General features: G+C 52.1%; 1 protein-coding gene across 1 annotated transcript; it reads left to right on the top strand.

The window, feature by feature from the left end:
- The first annotated feature begins 6,808 nt into the window (after nucleotides 1-6,808).
- LOC129201001 (electroneutral sodium bicarbonate exchanger 1-like) lies at nucleotides 6,809-19,324 on the top strand. The gene is made up of 23 exons (XM_054812229.1): nucleotides 6,809-6,983; nucleotides 7,663-7,791; nucleotides 8,259-8,394; nucleotides 8,604-8,764; nucleotides 9,255-9,443; nucleotides 9,552-9,640; nucleotides 9,761-9,918; nucleotides 10,277-10,364; nucleotides 10,846-10,992; nucleotides 11,176-11,267; nucleotides 11,770-11,944; nucleotides 12,078-12,211; nucleotides 12,886-13,131; nucleotides 13,238-13,343; nucleotides 14,259-14,420; nucleotides 15,135-15,248; nucleotides 15,572-15,733; nucleotides 16,329-16,580; nucleotides 17,309-17,377; nucleotides 17,862-18,035; nucleotides 18,135-18,272; nucleotides 18,643-18,740; nucleotides 19,237-19,324. Exons 1-23 carry the CDS (start codon nucleotides 6,809-6,811, stop codon nucleotides 19,322-19,324), a joined length of 3,282 nt encoding a protein of 1,093 aa, XP_054668204.1.
- Nucleotides 19,325-19,637: the final 313 nt, after the last annotated feature.

The raw sequence follows: 19,637 nt of genomic DNA, 5'->3' as shown, positions 1-19,637 counted from the left end.
GGATGGGGCTTTGCAAACCGTAGTTTGACGGTTGCCGGCACGGCGGGGTGACCGGTGGAGGGGGAGGAAACTGGTTTAGCTCTTCAAAAAGGAGGGGAGGCCAAAAAAAAAAAAAAAAAAAAAGCAAAGGGGGTGGGGTGCTTGGAGGAAGGGAAAGGTGCAAAGCCTGGGTTTTCTCGCTGCTCTTCCTCCGTGCACCTCCCGTCCACGCTGCCTTCCTGTGCTGCTCCCCCGTGCCGTCCCTCCCTCCCCAGGGAGAAAAGGTCGCAGTGGGGGAGAGCCCTGAGCTCTCCACCAGTTGGAAAATAAACTTGAATTCCCGTGGAGGTAGAAGCGTTAAGCCGGTGACGGGCATGGGCGTGGAGCTGGGCGGTTGTGGTACCAGTCCCCTTGCTGCCCTGTCCCTAAATGAAATTATTTGGCTTCTCGTAGCGGCCAGTTTTTCTTTTGTCCTTGTTCTTTTCCGTAAGAGGAGAGCGCAGGGCTGGACTCGGCTCCCTCCTGGCAGGGGCCGGAGGCTGGGATTGTTCCCTGCGCGTGCCTGGCGTCTCTTCGGCTCGGAAAGAAAGAAAAGACAGAAACCCACCCGGGAAGGAAAACGGGGCCGGGTTGAACGAAGAGCGGGCTGGGGCCAGCTCCGCCGGGATCTGCATCTCCCCTGGCCTCGGGGGGCTGCGAAAATTTGGCAGCTGCCTGGGCAGTTCCTTATTTAAAAAGCAAACCAGGCTTCCTCGGCGCGCCCCAGCTTCTCCATTTGGAGCTTTGGCTACTTACAGGGCTAGATTTTTCTTTTTTCTTTTTTCTGTATTTATTGTCATTTTTAACTTTTTTTTTATTTAAATGAAAGCTGATGTCTTACTTTCTAACGTGACTCTGGGTCATCTCAATGGTGTTTGGAACCCCCCAGCCTGGCTGGAGACCCAGCGCTCCGGCTGCCTGCCCCCGTTAGACACCAGAAACCCAGGGACGGCTCCTTATTTTGGGAGGATTTAATATTGCCCTGTGCAGAGGAAAATTATACGAGGGGGGGAAAAAAACCCTCTCAAAGGTGCTCCTGGAATCACTTTCTGACTGAAAAAAAACCCCATCCTTGAAGTGACCCGTGACGCTTTGGTTGGTAGCAAAGCCCCTTTGCCATCGATGCAGGATGGGTGCTGGGTGTTTTCCTCATCTTTGGTGCCTTAAAACAGCTCCCCAGATCTCCCGGGAGCCCCTTCGAAAGAAGTTTCCTAAAATGTAGGTGCATGGAAATCCCTAAGGGGGGAAAAAAGATGTAAAAAGGTAATAAATAAGGTACTGGCACAATTTTTTTTTTTTAAATTTTATTTCATTTTTTTCCCCCATTTAGAAATACAGACACTATTTTTTCATTTTGGAGATGCTGAAATATATTTATTTTATGGTAAGAGATGCTCTAGTTTGGAAATGCTCCGTGTTGTAAATAAAACTGGGGGGGGTTGGAATCCATCGAGCATATCTGTGTTATTTATCACTTTGAATCTTTGTGTGTTTTGTTTTGTTTTGTTTTCTTTTAATTATTATTTGATTGATTTTGGGTTCCTTCTGTGAAACTCAAATAATATAAATCTGTGTCGCTGTCTCGTGGGTCCCGTCCGTGAAGGGTTGATGTTGGCTGACGGGTCCACCCGCCTGAGCCGTGTCTGTCTGATTTTTCTCTTGTCACCCATTGAACGTAATGGGAAAAGAATGTAATAAAAGTCTCGTGTGTCTTGCTGTGCCACTCCCGAGTCTTTTAAAGGGAGGAGAGGACTTGGAGGCATCTTTGGAGCTCTTTAAGGGGGGGTTTGGAGTGGGCAGCGCTGATTTGGGGGAAATCCATCTCCCTGGGATGTTGGGTCAGGAACCAACCGATTGGGGAAAGAGTTGAAATCAGTGGGTTTGGGGTTTTATTGATTTTTTTATTTATTTTCTTTAAAAAAAAAAATATTATTTTAATTTCTCTATGCAAGTGATGGCAATGAGCTCTGTGTTGCAGGAGGGAGGGGACAGCAGCATCACCCACGTCACCTCTGCCAGACCAGGGGTGTGCGGGGAGTTCAGAAATGGGACTTGGGGGGGTGAAGGTGTTGGTACAGGAGAGAAGTCACCCCATCCAGAGTGAGCAGATCCTCCCCCCTGCCTTTTGTGGCTTTTTTTGGACCATTTGCAACACAATTAATTACCATTCAATCCAAAGGTTCTAGTTATCTTCCTTTTTTTTTTTTTTTTTTTTTTAATTTCTTTCCAAATCCCTTCTGGCACAGGTCTGTGGGGTCAGGCAGGTTCATCCCGATCACCCTTTTACCTAAAACTCGAGGAATTGAGAGAAAAATGGGGCACTTGAGCCAAGCCGGGGATCGGAGCCCGGTGCCTCAAAATCCCCCGGGACCAGCGGCGCGCGGGATCCCGATGGGATGCTCGGAAGCATTGGAGACGTCACCAACCGGCTGCCGGATTTAACAAAGGTTTTATTACGGTTTAGGGAAAGCCGCAGGATCTACAGCGCCCTCGGAGCTGTTAGAGAGAAAATGAAGCCGGAGAAATGCAGGTTTGAAGGGAAGGCTGATCCGCGGGTGCCAATTTTCGGAGGAGGTGACTGGGAAACACCGAAGGGATTGATTGATGCGGCTGCGTGTGATGGATAAATCCTTCCCGTGGAGCATCCCATCGCTGGCAGTGATGGACGGGTGCAACTATCCCCAGGCTGATGCTGCTGGAAAGCTGATGTTGCCGTTTAATTGTACCTTCAAAATAAAAAGCAAACAACCACCAAACGGTTTCACGGACTAGAAACTCCCCCTAACATCAGTTTAGGAGCTTGGGAACAGCGGATTTTCTCGTTCGCAAAGGAGCAAATGCTTTGCTTCGACGAGACCGCAACGTGGTAATATCCCCTGTAAATGCAAACGATCCCGCCGCGTTGAGACTGAAATGAAATGCAAAACGTCAGCACGGAGCACGGCAAGAACAAAACAGCCTCTTCCCATCGTAAATTATCAACTCTCCCCCAAAGCAGCTTAATTTTCCTTGTTTTATTTTATTACGAGTAAACACCAGAGAAGCCCCGTGAGCCAGCAAAAATGAGAAGCAGCGTCAGGCGTAGGAAGCCAGACTCTGACTTTGCACCACACCCGCTGATTTGTGGCTACGTTTTGAAATGATTCCTTTATTTGTTTTTAATGGGCCACGTCTGCTGTTTGGGCTGACTTACGTGAGCGGTGGGAACGCGGCCGGGAAGGGGACGCCACGGGGCTCCTCCTTCGGGGACCTCTTTGCGGAGCTGCCGAATATAAGAAAACAGGTGGAGAGAAAACTTCTAAAACTGCGTTATCGACTGGGATCGTGGCGTGGTGGGAGGTTATTTCCCAGCGTGGTCCCCTTCCCCTCTCCTCTTTTTACCTGTACCGCTTGGTGTTGATGAGCCAGTGCACAAAGTCCTTGGCCTTCATCTTGTCCAGGTAGCGGGTGAAGTCGCTGGTGAAGGTGCCTTCCGAGTGTCGCTTGATGTTGGAGGCGAAGCTTTGGGCGCTTTGGGATTCGTACGACTGCCATCTGCTCGGGAGAGGAGGATGGGGGAAGAAAATGTGGTTTAATGCACGTGGTGGCATCCTGCATTCTCCCTGCGGGAGGTGCCCAGAGCGGGGGTTGTGTCCTGTAAAGTACTTTACTGTGTGCAGCATCCTCCAGAAAAGCTCTAATAATAAAGAAAAATAATTTGCAGTCTCGGGAGGGTCTGCCAAGCCAGGCCAGGGTTGTCCCCACCATCATATATACGCACTATCCTATCCCATATTATTTGCCCTACTCCTTGCTCGGCTGTGGTGGGTTCATGCCTGGGAGGGAGGGAGGGAGGGAGGGAGGGAGCGTGGTGCCGCCCCGAGGTTTAGATCAACCTCCTCCAGCTCCAGGACAGAGAGCTGACATTGGGGTCCCCCCCTTCCACAAATTCCCCCCGGCAGAAGATCCCCAAAGGATTTTCCTCCCACACAGCTGCCGGCATGGAGCGGGGCTCAGCACCCAGCCCAAATGTGTTGGGTTTGTGTGGCAAGGTTTTGGTAGCAGGGAGGCTACAGGGGTGGCTTCTGTGAGAAGCTGCCAGAAGCTTCCCCTGTGTCTGACAGAGCCAATGCCAGCCGGCTCCAAGATGGACCCGCCCCTGGCCAAGGCCGAGCCAATCAGCGCCTCTGTGAGAACATATTTAAGAAGGAAAAAAAACCAGATAGAGAGAGCTTTTGCAGCGGGAGAGAGGAGTGAGAAGCTGTAAGAAACTTTGCAGACACCCAGGTCAGTGCAGAAGGAGGGGCAGGAGGTGCTCCAGGCACCGGAGCAGAGATCCCCCTGCAGCCCATGGTGAAGGCCATGGTGAAGCAGGCTGTCCCCCTGCAGTCCATGGAGGAAGGATGAGGGGGTGCAGAGATTCCACCTGCAGCCCGTGGAGGACCCCACGCCGGAGCAGGTGGAGGGACCTGAAGGAGGCCGTGGCCTGTGGGAAGCCCACGCTGGATCACGTTGCTGGCAGGACCTGTGGACCCGTGGAGAGAGGAGCCCACGCCGGAGCAGGTTTGCTGGCAGGACCTGTGACCCCGTGGGGGACCCACGCTGGAGCAGTTTGCTCCTGAAGGTCTGCACCCCGTGGGAGAGACCACGCTGGAGCAGTTCGTGAAGGACTGTAGCCCGTGGGAGAGGCTCCATATAGGAGCAGGGGAACGATGAGAGGAGTCCTCCCCGTGAGGAGGAAGAAGCGGCAGACTCAAAGATTAATTAGAGTTGTACATTTTTTATCTTTGCTGGATGCCTTAGCAGTTCAGGGGGAGTAAAATGCCACCCCCCACCCCCCCTCATTTGCTGAAAATTCGACTTTTGTTTGCCTATCACCACGCACTTTCATTGCTCTGGTTTAATTTCTTTGGTGGCATCTCCGTGTGAGGCTCGCTGCGATTTCGGGGATGCTGTGGTGGCCGGGGAAGGGCGATGGGATGCTTGGAGCATCTCACCACGGACCTGGAGGTCCCCACTTGTCCCGTTTCCTCCCACGTTTGCTCCTGAAGCTTTAAAACTTAATAATATAAAAGCAGCGGGGGATCTGAGCCGCCCCGTAACGGGTATTTTCCCAAGGGTTTGCGCCTCAGTCGTATGTTGGCAGCTTATGCTGTGAAACACACCAAAACGCCGCTTATGCCTTTCGCCCCGGCGTTTACACCCCATTTCTCTCCTCCGGGTAGGTTTGGTTCAAAACAGAGCTGGTTTCTCCCCATCCACTAAGTTTTCCAAGCAGGATGAGTTTTGGGGTTGCGTGGCTTTAAATAACCGCCCATGCCCAAGATTCCGATTCCAAGAAACGGTCACTTTTTGTGTACCTGGAGTTGGTACACAGCGGGCGACACTGAGCTCCTCTCGGTGAGGGTTACTGCGGTGTCCTGGGGGGGGTCTAACCCCCCTTGATTGATCCCCAAAACCCCAAAACCGCTGACCGACGTCAGGATGAGCCAGGACGAGGGTTACAAAATGACGCTGCTGGAAGAGTTACAGGTAGGGGCTCTGCCGAGGGGCCCAACGTCCCCGATGCCCCCCCGCCCCGCCCCAAACGGTTGGAAACCTCTCCCCGAAATCCCGTCGGCATTTCCCCGGAGCGCAGAGGGATGCGGAGGGGGGAGATGCTTTGTGCCGGGGAGGGCTCCCGGCGGCAGGTTCAGCGTCGTTGGTCGGAGTACGGGGGCAAAACGGTTTCTAAGAGAGACGGAGACTTTCCTGTGTCACCCGCGGGGTGTTTGACTCCCAAACCGCCCCGTGTATTCCCACTCCAACACCCACCTAATGTGCTCGAGCTTGTGATTTCGTTTAAATCGCGATTTTTTTTTTTTTTAAACTGCGATTTTTTTTTGAAACCGCGATTTTTTTCTTTAAACAGTAATTTTTTTTTTTTAAATTGCAATTTAAAGCGATTTTATTAAGCCCTTTCATCCCATACCTTTTCCCGGCTTGGGGTTTGGAGTTTCTTGGGGTTGGTTTTTTGGGGGATTTTTTTTTTTTTTTTGGCAAAACCAAAGGGGAGCAGGATGCATTTTTGCTAAGAGGGGACGGAGGGTGGTGGAGGCCATCATCGGAGAGAGGACAGGAAAGCCACGGGCGCGTGATAATCCGGCTGCCGGGTTACGTGGGCGAGTCCCGGGAGCTGGCGGGGAGTTAGCAACAGGTCGGCTCTGAAATTAATACTCGGGGACCAGCAAACTCGTTTCCAGACAGGAGCGTTTCTTCCTCTTGTTCGTTAAATTAACTGGTGCCTTTCCTGAGCATCGCTGCTGCGCGGTGGCAGGTGATGCTGTTCAGTCGAAGCAGGAATTTGGGGGATAAAAAGCAGATTTCACGTTAGTGTTTGCAGGTTAAATCGTAACAAGTTATTTATTTTCTGGCTTTGGGTTTGTTGTTTTTTTTTTTAATTAAGTCTTTGTGATTAATGCATCATTATTAGTACAACGGGCAGCATCTGCCAGCGCAGCGTTTGAAGTTTTATTTTAAATTATGGGTTTGGTTCTTTTGGGCTGTTTCCCAGTGCACGGTGTAGCTCTTGCTTCTTGAATTTCGTCCAACAGCCCTGACAGTTCCCCAAGTTTTCTTGGTGTTTTGCTCTTCTTCAAACTTCGGTTTCAGAAATCGAGCAACTGGGTGCAAATCTCGGAGGGGTTTTTTGGGGTTTTTTTTTGTGTTTGAACGATGCTACGGGCTGTTTTATTGGGTTATGGGAAGAGAAACCTCCTCCAAGTCCGTGCTTTTAGGGCTGTGCCTGGAGGAGGAGGCACGCGGAGGCGTGATGCTCGTGGATTTGGGTGGACGCGGGGGTGGACGATGGCCGGGAGGACGTAAGGGAGCTCTGCACAACTTTTCCCTTCTCATTTCTAAACAGGGAGATGACGAAGAGGCAGTGATTGACCAAGGAAGAACGAGCAACGTCGTCAATATTCACTATGAGAAGGAGGAGTTGGAAGGTGAGTCTCTGCTGAGATCCCGGTAGAGGAGCCGCCAGCCCAGCGCCTTTTCCTGTCGCACAAAGTCCCTGCGACGTCCCTTGCTTGGCGTACGCGTCACGTGCAGCAAAACGTGGCGTGCTTCTAAATAAATAAGCACAGTTCTTTTCACCTTTTTTAACGTGACGGCTTTTAAACAGAGGGAGAAAGCCCCCGTGGAGGCCATGGTGTGAGTTTTAGCCACGGGGCTCTCCAAGCCGGGAGCATAATTTGACGGCTGCAGACTCAGGGCTGTGGTTTTCTTTTTTTTTGTTCTGGAGTTCATTATCATGGGACTGATTTGATCTTCTCTTGTCGCCTTGCGCCATACAAAGATTTTCAAAATAATTACCTTTTGTTGCTGCTCAACGAGCAATTCTGAGCGTTGTCCAGCTGAAGCTGGACTTTGAGAAGAGGTTGGATACTTTCAGGGCATTTTAGATGATCGGGAACCATCACTTGTTGTTGCTCTCTCGTTGCAAAGTTTGAGTAAAATAGGCTTGGGAAAAAAGGGCAGGTCTGTGACGTTCAGGGATCCAGTTAAAAGAAAATTAAGAGAAGTTGATGTTTCCTCCTGGGATGGCTGCACTGATTTAATTGCAGCATCTGCGTCAAGTGTCTCCGCGGTATCGAGAACGATGCAAACGCCGCTTTTTCGCAGGCCACCGGACCCTGTACGTGGGCGTGCGGATGCCGCTGGTGAGGCAAAGCCACCGGCATCACCGTCCCCACAGCCAGAAGCATCAGGAACGGGAGAAGGACTCTGCCCCGACGGAGCAGGGCTACCACTGTAAGTCCCGCCGCAGCGTTCACTGAACTCCTCGGGGCTACGTGGGTGCTGGGGTCTTCTGCAAGCAGGTCCCCGTGCCGGTTTGAGTGGCTTGCTGTTCCTCCGAGGGAAAGCGGCATCATTTAGCAGGACCCTCTCTCTTTTCCCAAACTTTCCTCTTTCTTCTCTTTTTTTTTTTTTTTTTATTTTTTTTTAAGACAGTTAAATGCATAAAGGATTTAGGCTCGCCTTCCTCAGAGGGATCCTGGCTTTAAAAATGGAACTGTGGGGAAGGGAAGGTGCCCATCCTTATGCAGAGGTGGATTAGATGCTTCTCCTTCTCTGGGGCTCTGTGCAAGCCTGGACAGAGCCAGGGCAGAGGGGCCAGCCCGATGTTTATGGTGCCGATCGATGCCCGCTTTGCCTGTGAGCGTGACGGGCCGTATTCGGGCACGGTAACGGGACGGGGCTTTGCCTTCTGCCCCCAGACACTCCGTCCCAGCGAGTGCAGTTCATCCTCAGGACCGAGGAGGACGAGCAGCACGTTCCCCATGACTTGTTCACCGAGCTGGATGAGATCTGCGTGAAAGAGGGTGAAGATGCCGAGTGGAAGGAAACGGCAAGGTAAATCCCCGCTGCCGGCCGCGGTGGGAGAGGAGTCCCCTCGCCGGCAGCACCCGCGGGCTCTGCTTTCCGCTCTCCGGGACTTTGGCAAAGCTTTTGCAGGTGCCGATGCGAGGAGCCTTCTCTCGCCGCCCTGTAGCTCTGTTAAAGGGGTTGCGGAGCTGAGGCCGTTTCCTTGCAATGGGGCTGATCGCGCCTGATGTCCGCAGGTGGCTGAAGTTTGAGGAGGACGTGGAAGACGGCGGCGAGCGCTGGAGCAAGCCCTACGTGGCCACGCTGTCCTTGCACAGCCTCTCTGAGCTGAGGAGTTGCATCATCAACGGGACGGTGCTGCTGGACATTTGTGCCAACAGCATCGAAGAGATTGCAGGTACCGCGGGCGCCGCGTCTCTGCGGGAACGGCCGAGCTCGGTTTGCCGCGGTGCCCTCCGCTCCCGAATCAAACCCTGCCCCAACGGCGCGTCCTTTTCCAGAAACCCCGCTGTGTTTTTAAGTTGGTTTTGGATGCAGGCTGGGCGTGCAACAGTCACACCAGCTTTTTCTGGTGTGTTTTTTCCAGCTTTTTTTTTAAATGTGTAGAGTCAGACAGAAAGGCCAGACGGGGCAAGAAAATTGCATTATTTCGAATGGGAAATAATTATCTTAGCAGAGTGATGAATAAGCACTTTGCTCGTGTTTTTTAGCAAAAGAAACTTCTTGCTTTCGCTGCAAAGGCTGAACTGTATTAAAATGTCTTGCTAAGCAAGGCTGGGCCTGTGTCAGGGGATCCTGCGTGGCACAGCCTTCCCCTGGGGGCTTCAGGGCTTGGGACCTGGGGGGGTTTCTGCTCTGACGGCTTCGTTTCCCTTTGCCATCCCCAGATATGATCCTGGGCCCGCAAGACCAGTCCACGGAGTTTGACGAGCACGTGCGGGCAAAAGTTCGAGAAGTCCTACTGAAGAAGCATCACCATCAGAATGAGAAGAAAAGAAACAACCTTCTTCCCATCGTCCGCTCGTTTGCTGATGTGAGCAAGAAGCAGTCAGACCTGCACCTCCTTGACAAGCCAGGTGAGGGTTCCTGCAGGGCTCTGGTCCCATTCGACTTGTCCTGGCAGAGGAGAAGCATCCCAATTGCTCCTTGTCCGTCTTTCTGAGTGTCTTTCTTTTTCCTACCAGCCCAAACACTCACCCCTCATCCTTCTCCTACCACTGCAGAAGCTAAAAATGGGGTGAACCACGAGAGCAATGCGATGGACTTAAGCAAGGTGAGACGCTCGTAGCTATCTTATGCCTTTAGGGCCAGATTTGGTCTTGCAAATTTGGCTGCAGAGTGCTGAGGGCTTTGCTTTTGGGGTATTTGCCTGAATATCGCTTGTTGTGCCTAGGCGCAGCTGCATTTCATGAAGAAAATTCCCACCGGGGCTGAAGCATCCAACGTGCTCATAGGAGAGCTGGATTTCCTTCGCCAGCCCATCGTGGCATTTGTCCGCCTGACCCCGGCTGTCCTCCTCTCGGGCATGACGGAAGTTCCCATCCCAACAAGGTCTGAACGAGAAGCACAAAGATTTTATTTCAAAAAACCCCCACCCAACGAAAGAACATCAAGGTGCATGCATCAGTTTGGCGTCCCAAGGGAACAAGGGCAGGGGGAGCGAGGACATTTCTCCCACTCGCATCCCTTCCCTGCTGTGTCTTTCAAACCCCTTGGCCAATTTTAATGAAAATTGGCCCAAAAATTAAATTTGCCATCGGTTTTGGTGAATTTCAAATTCCTGGCGGAGTCGGTGAGCCTACGTGTCCCCTCTGGAGCTGCGCTCGGGGCTGGGGGCTCCCAGGGATTTCCTTGGGTGTCCTTTGAGCAAGGACACGTTCTTCTCGCTCATTGTGTTTTTCTTGCCCAGGTTCCTGTTTGTTTTGCTTGGACCAGAAGGCAAAGCCCATCAGTACCATGAGATCGGCAGGTCCATGGCTACTATCATGACGGATGAGGTGCGAGAAGAGAGAATTCCGGGTCATTTTTGGTTTTCTTCAGCTCTCTGCAGTAGTGAGGAAGAGGATTTGCTTCCCAACTGCCCACAGCTCTCCAGATAGCCCACCCCTCGTTCACACGCCGAAGCAAACGCACGGATTTGTATCACCCCACCTCTTGGAGGTTGAAATCCCACCCGGTGTGCATCCTGCACCTCCCCGGGGTCCCCAGCACCCTGTCCCCAGTGGTGGCGTTGCCAGGGCCAGTGAAACTTCCCCGCTTTGAGCAAAAGGGTATGGTGTGCCATGAGGGATGGGGACCTCGTGGAGGAGATGATTACAAGTACCGTGATGGACAGATTTTTCCATTTGGGGGAATATTTCCTGCCATTACAAGCAGGAAATTTGGGGAAAATGATCTTGCATTTAGCCAGGAGCTTACTGTAGTGCTTAGGACATCGGAGATGGGTTGTCCTCTGAGCAGGTTGTCTCCTGTCGGCAGGTTTTCCGTGACGTTGCCTATAAAGCCGAGAACCGGGCTGACCTCGTGGCCGGCATCGACGAGTTTCTGGATCAGGTCACGGTCTTGCCGCCAGGAGAATGGGATCCATCGATCCGAATCGAGCCCCCGAAAAACGTCCCTTCGCAGGTGGGTGCTGCGGCGGAGGGAGGCGCGAGGGGGACGGGCAGGCCGGCGGCCGGCCGGCCGGGGATGCTGTTCTGGGACCCAGATTCACCAGGTCCCAGTTTGACGCAGTCACATACCCAGACCAGAAGCCCAACAAGCCAGTGGTTACGAATCCATAGCTTTGGCTTATTTCCTTTTTAACAGGGAAAAAGGAAGATGCCAGGAGCTCTCGATGACAGTGCTTCTCACAGCAAGCCAGAGAAACACAGTGGTCCTGAACTGGAGCGCACGGGAAGGTGTGAGCTTTAATAGTTTGTGGGGTTTGTTGTTTGTTTTTTTTTTTTCTCTTTGCCTCTAGAATCGGAGCGTGCACCTTCCCTTTTAGCAGTTTTCTGGGGTTAGTTGGTTCAGTGAAGGGGCTTCACATTACCAGCTCGGTCCCCTGGGCTGGGCAGGTGAGATCTGGGCAGCTGGGCTCAGCCACAGCACCACTGCAGACAGATTTTCTTGATTTGGGGTGGAAGCAGCTGTGTAAATACCTCCAGGGAGAGCTCTGCTGCTTCTCCAAGCAAGGGACAGTTGCAGTAAGAGGGGATGGGCTTTCAGGTTTGGTCCTTTTTCTTTTTGTTGGAGGGGTTTTTTGTGCTTGCTTGGTTTCTGCCGGGTATAAAACGGCCGAAGGAGACTGCTGCTGGTTAGCAATGAAGGTTACTGTCTGCTTGGGCTTGTCCTTCTGCAGCAAAACCCCCTCTGTGTGGTCTTGCAGGGAAACAGTCTATTTGTTTTTCCTTCCTCCAGGCTCTTTGGAGGTTTGATCCTGGACGTGAAGCGCAAAGCCCCGTGGTTCTGGAGCGACTTTCGGGATGGTCTGAGCCTGCAGTGTCTGGCGTCCTTCCTCTTCCTCTTCTGTGCCTGCATGTCCCCTGTCATCACCTTCGGGGGACTGCTGGGGGAGGCGACCGACGGCCACATCGTGAGCACCACTCTTGGGTGGCGTGGGGGAGCGCAAAACTCATGCAAAATCTTCGCTGCAGTGAATTTGCTTTGGGTTTTTTCTTCTTTTTCCCATTGATTTATTTCCTCGCTGCTGCCTCTTCCCTGGACAGAGTGCCATGGAGTCACTGCTGGGCGCATCCATGACCGGCGTGGTGTATTCCCTCTTTGCTGGCCAACCTCTCACCATCCTTGGCAGCACTGGACCCGTCCTCGTGTTCGAAAAGATCCTCTACAAATTCTGCAAGTAAGGCCGGCTGCCGCGGCCGAGTGCCGCGAGAGCCTTCAGGAGGCAGTGGTGGAGAAAAGATGTTTTTCTCGTCTTTTTCTCAGTGAGAGTTGTTAGATTTCAGTTGTTTTCTGTGTCGCAGACGTTGCACGCTGCTGCTTTAGTATGTGATGGTGCAAGAGCCCTTGGTCTCTGAAGGATGGATGAGGTTGTTTGGGGGTTTTAGGGTTAAAATGAAGCAGGAAGAGGAGAAGCCATAAGGATGGGGATCCTTGTGTTGTGATGACTTTGATGTGAGATGAGACACCCTGATTGCAATTCAATTTATTCTTCAGCCCCAGCTTGCTGGTAGCAGGTGACTGGGTGCAAAATCAGCCGGGGTTTTGGTGTTAGGGCATGGGGGTGATGTGGGAGGACACCACCTTCCACAAAGGGCCCTGACCTCAATTAGCCTCCAAGGCCTTAACACAAGCTAATTGTTAAATAACAATCATGAAATAATTGGCCTCTCCTCCTGCAGGTCCGCACCCTGCACCGCAGCCCCAAGGCTGTCTGTAGTAGGACATGGAAAGTGCATTTACCATCTGCAGCCTTGACGTGCTCCTAAATTGCTCGTGATTTTCCCCGAAGGAAGGCACGGCTCGGCGCCTCTTCCTGGCCTTTCCAGCCTTTGTTTGATTTTGGTTTCCCAGGGAGTACGCGCTCTCCTATCTCTCTCTGCGGGCCTGCATCGGGCTGTGGACTGCCTTCTTCTGCATAGTGCTGGTGGCCACCGACGCCAGCTGTTTGGTGTGCTACATCACCCGCTTCACCGAAGAAGCCTTCGCCTCCCTCATCTGCATCATCTTCATCTACGAGGCTCTGGAGAAGCTGAGTCACCTGCGAGAGACCTACCCTGTGCACATGCACAGCAAGCTCGACTTCCTCACCGTCTACTAGTGAGTTTTTTTTTTCCTCCTAAAAGGCTGCTGCCCCTTGGCAGGAGCTCAGGGCTGCACCTCCATTGCCTTTCCCTCACCCTCGTCTTGGCTTTTCTCCTCCCAGCTGTAAGTGTGAGGCACCAAGCCATCCCAGCAAGGCAACCCTGCGTTTCTGGGAGAGCAACGAGATCGACGTGTCTGGCATCGCCTGGGAAAACCTCACGGTGACTGTAAGTGCCCCAAGCCACTACTTCCGCGGCCGCGGGGTCCAGGGGCGTTCACATTTTGCAAAAGTCAGAGCCCTTCGGGTGATGAGGGGCTTCAGACTGTGCTAGTGCTGCTCTGCAAAGTCATTCTTTAAATCTAACGTGTGGTTTTAACCCGCTTGGTCCTGGGAAGGAGAGTCCACCTTGTCCCCCCAACATCGTGGGTAATAACTGTCCTCCTTGACCCTGTCGCAGGACAATTTTTCTGACCAGGAGCAAGGTTAAGTGGGTGGTTTGATTCTTGTAGAAGTTGGAGGACTTAAGTTCCTGCTTGAAGGTAGTCCTTAGCTTCCTTACTTGGTTCCTAAGAACTCCAGTCCTTGCTTGCTTACTCAGCACTGTCTGTAGGTCCATGCATAAATTTGCACGTCTGAGCAGCCTCTCGGGCTGCTGTTGCTGGAAGCAAAGCCCAGGCATAGGATGGGAGGCTCTTCAGGACATCTTCATCCCCTCTTGGCCGTGTCCTGGGAGCCCTTCGCTGGGAAGGGACGATTCGTCTCTTCTCCTTTCCTTCCGCGGTTGTCTTAGCCCTCCTTCCCTGCTCCCTCTTTCTCTATCCCCAAGAACTTCCAGTGTTTCCTTCCCCTCTTGGCGTCTTCTTCAGCCACGGTTGCCTGCCATTCGAGCGGAGGATGTGCCATGGGTCTGTGATATGGTGTCCCATCACATCTCGCCTCTCCGCTCTCCTCTGTGCGGTTCGATGTGTCACTTGTTCAGCTGCTGCTCATTCAATATAAATCTCCGTCAGCAGCAGCAGCAGCAGCAGCAGCAGTTACAAGGTCATGGATCTTGGACCAAGATCCTCAAAAGCCCCGAGTTATCCCAGGTTTCCTTGCCGCACGTGCACTACCTTTGTGTCCTGACGCTCTGTTTCTCCAGGAATGTCGGTATTTGCATGGAGAGTTTCACGGACCTGCCTGTGGACGCAATGGCCCCTACGCGCCTAATGTCCTCTTCTGGTGCTGCATCCTCTTCTTCTCCACCTTTGTCCTGTCGAGCTTATTGAAGAAGTTTAAAAGCAGCCGTTACTTCCCAACCAGAGTAGGTAGAAGATGGTGGCCGGCAGCAGTCTCCACACTCATTTCCCAAAATGGCTTTCCCGGAGCGCTAAGCAGTATTTGCCACCGCTTGGTCAAGCTGGGAAACATTGACCTTGAAGGCCAAACTCTCCAGCAGCTTGGATGTCCCTCCCTCGTTTCCATGAGTGCTAAACGACCGTGGCGTTTCCCACCTGCCTCGCGACCTGCCCCCGAGCGATATTTTGCTCAGGCAGTGGGAAATGAGGTCTTCCAAAGTTGTGCGGGGTTATTTGCCTTTTTTTTTTTTTTTTTTACCTTCTGTGCATTATGCTCAAGGGGAAAGTTGGTTCAAATGAGGAGCTGCCATAGGAAAAGACACTTTTTCTTCCTTTTGAGGAACATACGATGCCTCAGTGCGCCTTATTCCCATTTTAGCTGTGAGCGTGGCTGCAGTGGCAGCCATCTGCTTCCTTATTTTTTAATATTTTTTTTACTTAAGGTTTGAATTCAAACAACCCTCTTCCACCTAATTAAACTCTTTTTTTTTTTATTGTCTGACACCATCTCTCACAGAGACAAGCACAGCAACAGTAGCTAACCAAGGGATTTGGCTGCATGTCCTCAGAGTGGTGGGATTTTGTTAACCAGCCTTAATGTTGTTGATGTCTCTCATTTTTCCATCTCATGTTGCGGCCCCCTTTGCGATGCCCCTTTCAGCTCTGGTTTCTTGCCCCAGGTGCGGTCCACAATAAGTGACTTTGCTGTTTTCCTCACCATCGTCATCATGGTGCTCATTGACTTCATGACTGGGATCCCGTCACCGAAGCTCCACATCCCCCATATGTTCAAGGTAGGGGGGGTGTTGTGGCACGGAGCGGGTTTCACCGGGGCAGGACAGGGCTGAGTCTGGAGGAGATGCTGGTGGTGTGACCATCTCCTCCTCCACCTCCAAGTGCATCGTTTCCTCCTGGAAATGAGAAGACAGCCCCAAAACTAGGTACCTGCAGGAGAAATAACTACAGGTGCTTGCAAAGAGGATGCTGGCACTGCTGAGCCCCGGGGTGACGTGAAACCAGGGCTGGGAGATGCTGTGACACGGGGATGGAGGGGAAAATCCAAGCCGGTGAAGTAGCTGGGCTGGGAGACGAGGCTGATGTGTGTGCTTTGTTGCAGCCTACCAGAGACGACCGCGGGTGGTTCATCAACCCCATAGGACCCAACCCTTGGTGGACGGTGGTGGCTGCGCTCATCCCAGCTCTGCTTTGCACCATCTTGATATTCATGGACCAGCAGATCACTGCTCTTATCGTGAACAGGAAGGAGCACAGGCTGAAGGTAAGGGGCTGCAGGAGACAACCCCATCCGCAACCCGCTCTGGGCTGCAGGTACGGGGAGAAGCTCCAATTCCAAATGCCTTGTGAAGGCATTGGTTTGGAACAACGTCAGGCAGCGTGGCAAGATGGTCTCCTGGCTTAATGATGACACAGGGAGCAAACGACAACAGGGGAGTTCAGATGAGCAATCTTTCGGAGGAGCATATTAAGCTTAGAGCGTTGTAGAAGCACGCTTTTGTTTTAAAATGTCAGCAGCAGCTGGGGAACGAATCATTTTGATGTGCTGCCAGGGATAACTGAGAGTCATATCTTACTCGCAAGTGGTAGAAATGTCTTTATGAATGAAAAATAGTAAGGTGGTTTTTTGGTTGAGAAGTAGATACAAACTCCCCAAATCCACTTTGTCTGAACTGCTGCCGGATTGTCATGCAAGGTGCTTGTGCAAAGACTGGATACATCCTTATTTGTTTCCAGTTCGTGTTTTAAATTTTCAAGACGTCGACTTGAGCTCCTACAGGGTTGTTTGGGTCTGACTTGCGACGTTGTCCTTGCTCTTGTCCCGTGAGATGCTCTGTTTCTTGTTTCGCTCCGCGCAGAAAGGATGCGGGTACCACCTGGACCTCTTCATGGTGGCCGTGATGCTGGGGGTGTGCTCCGTGATGGGGCTGCCGTGGTTTGTGGCTGCGACCGTCCTGTCCATCACCCACGTGAATAGCCTCAAAGTAGAGTCTGGCTGCTCAGCTCCAGGAGAACAGCCCAAGTTTCTGGGGATACGAGAGCAGAGAGTCACTGGCTTGATGATCTTTGTGCTCATGGGCTGCTCAGTCTTCTTCACTTCGGTGTTAAAGGTAAGAGGAAAATGGAAACCACCCAACAACCGCGAGCTTTTTGGAGGTTATGCAAAACTAGTCCCCTTTCTCCAGGCCTGAGTAGCTGTGGAGCAGAGGAGGAGGTGATCCCAAACCTTGGGGCTCGATCCGTGGTGGGAACCACCCTCGGTTGCACTTTCCAGCCCTTCAGACCCCAGTTTGGCACGCTCGAGCCAAGCGAGCAAGCCAACTGCTTGGATTTTCAGATGTCTTTCAGGCCCACCCGTGTTTATGGGTTACGATGAAGCGTATTTAGAGCAGTACCTCTGCTCTTTCAACCAGGCAGCACGTTACCGGTTGCAATTTGTTCCCCCAGATGCCTCGGAACAGCCGTTCCCAGTAGCTAAACGCGCTGAAATCGTCCCCGTGGGCTTCCTTGCGTGTTGCCACAAGAACACGTACAAATGTTTTTCTACCGTCGCAGAACGCGGCATATGGTAGCATGGGCGAAATCACCTATTTTCCTCCAACCTTTCTGGAAAACAGGATTATTCTGATGAAGTGTAACTCAAAAGCTCAGCCTAAAGCAGAGCATTAAATCATTCGCACGCACAAAATCTCTGATGGTTAAAATGCGACACCTCTCTAACCCTGTGGAAGCTGGAAGGCTTTAGGCAATTTTAGGCAGGGACTGTAGAAGAGAGCGGTAATACTGAAAATGCAATTTGAAAACAAGAATGCACTAATTTCTGTATTTATTTTTGGAGTTTATACCAATGCCTGTGCTTTATGGCGTCTTTCTCTACATGGGTGTGTCGTCGCTCAGAGGAATTCAGGTACGGCCTCTTTTACAGCGTGTTGGGTCCCTGGTATTTCATCTCTATAGAAGCAGGTAAAAAAAGCAGTGGCATGGGGGGAAAAACCCCTCTCCGAAAGCAAGCGATCAAAATATTTTGTGTAAGAAAAAGATTGGAGGAGGCACAGGAGGTGTATAGGGCCGGGAGGACCGGGCAAGTTCAGGGCAGGTTACGGGAAAATGGGGGAATTCAGCGCGAAGGGAAGGCGATTTCTGTGGCTGGTGGAAATCCTTGCTGGGGGATTCAGCGTGCTGAGAAACGCTGAGAACAGAATAACGGGGAATAATTGCAGTTCGGTGGGCAGCTCTCGCGGGCAAGCCGGTTTATAGATGGAGCGGAGGGAAAATTGGGTGCTGCTCGCAGAGGAACGCGGTGGGATCCAGGATTTCTCATTGCAAGTGAGATCCTGAACACTCCCTCCGCGTCTCCCCGGGGCCAGAAACTTCTCACTGTTATTTTACAGTTCTTCGATCGCTTGAAGCTGTTTGGGATGCCGGCGAAACACCAGCCGGATTTCATCTACCTGCGGCACGTCCCCTTGCGAAAGGTGCATTGCTTCACCATGATCCAGCTGATCTGCCTCGTCCTGCTCTGGGCCATCAAGGTGTCGCGTGCCGCCATCATCTTCCCCATGATGGTAAGAGCCGGTGCTGCTTGGCGTCGGGGTGTTTGTAGCGTCGGAGCGAGCTGTGGCATCATCTCTGACCTCGCTGCATCTTCCCTCTTATTCGTGAAGGTTTTGGCTCTCGTTTTTGTCCGGAAAGTGATGGATTTCTGCTTCTCGAAGCGAGAGCTCAGCTTTCTGGATGACCTTATGCCAGAAAGCAAGCAGAAGAAGTTGGACGATGCCAAAAATGAAGCCAAAGAAGAAGAGGTGAAGCTTGCTGGGTGCTCGGGGCCGGGCGTCTCCCTCGGGCTGTGAGATTGCCTCTTTCTGCCACAGCTCGTCTTTAAATGTCGGGGCAAGATCAGAACTAAACAGAAACGGATCCTAATAGCCTGGATCACACATCGTAACCTTTTGTCCTAAATTAGCAGTGAGCTTAACACTTGACTAGAGGTATAATTTTAAAAATGAGTCCTATAATAAAGATTATTATTATTATTATTATACCCTGCTGCACTGATAGCTAAAGCTGCCGCAGGTCAGGAGGAGAGGACAGCGTGCAACGTCTTTACTGGGTGCTGAGTTTATCTCCGCTTTGATTAAAGACCGAGAACTTGATTTGTCCCTTTTCCGTCAGGAGTCCCAGAAGGTGATGGAAGCTGCTGCTGCAAATTGGGTTCAACTGAAAGTGGGGAAGACCAGCGACTTGGATATCCCACAGCAAAGCAGCGACAGGTAAAGTGCCACCAAGCGCCAGGACCCCCGGCAAGATTCGTTTGAAGGTGTTTGGCACCGTCTTTATCGAGCGTCCCTCGGTAAAGCGGTCCGCTCGGCGGGAAAATCAAATTTCTGGGCAGGGCTGCCGGAGGCGATGGCGGGGCTCTGCCCCTGCGCAGAGCGGCTGCACAACTCCCATTTAACCCCCAAAACTTGCATCATCAGTGACTTTAGGGTAGCAGGAGATCCTCATATTTAAGAAAGAGGTGGTGTAGGCACGACCTGTAGCAGCAGTGGCTTAGGAGCCCGCTCCAGGGCTAAACGCCAGCAAGAGCCTTTGCCTGGAGCTGTTGTTCTACAGGCTTGCCTCCCGAAACTCCTCATCCAGCAAAACCTCCGGTGCTTACGCTGAGCTTTGGTTCCCCGGGCCCCCCTGGTCCTCTTGCTGGTGCTAACGCACTTGGCGGCAGCAGTTCCCGTAATCACGGATTGCGATGTAAAATATTTATTGCAGGACCGATCCTTCCGAGATTAATATCTGGGATGAAATGTCGAAAACGACCGTGTGGAAGACTCTCCCTATGAACACAGAAACAGTCTGAATTTGGGGAGGAAAAAGGTAAAGGACCGCATGCGAGCGTGACGAGACGCGCGCGTACGGTTTTCCCGTGCTTCGGCCGGCAATGCTGAGCAAACGAGCAGCGGCGAGGACGGTGGCACGCCAGCCAGCTCCTCTCTGCCGCGGTGGTCCCACGAACGGGGCTCAAACCCCATCATCCACTGATGATGCTCTCCCTTTTTTTTTTTTTTCATTCTTCCCCCTCCCCAGTTTTCATGTTTAGGAATCTTGACTTTGAAGGAGAGGAGCGAGAACGTGACTCAGGGATGTGCCAACGCGGACACGGGGAGAAACTG

Source organism: Grus americana, unplaced genomic scaffold, assembly GCF_028858705.1.
Source record: "Grus americana isolate bGruAme1 unplaced genomic scaffold, bGruAme1.mat scaffold_75, whole genome shotgun sequence".
In the NCBI taxonomy this organism is placed as follows: Eukaryota; Metazoa; Chordata; class Aves; order Gruiformes; family Gruidae; genus Grus; species Grus americana.
The sequence above is the reverse complement of the archived record's forward strand: the minus strand, read 5'-3'. Positions and strand labels throughout refer to the sequence as shown.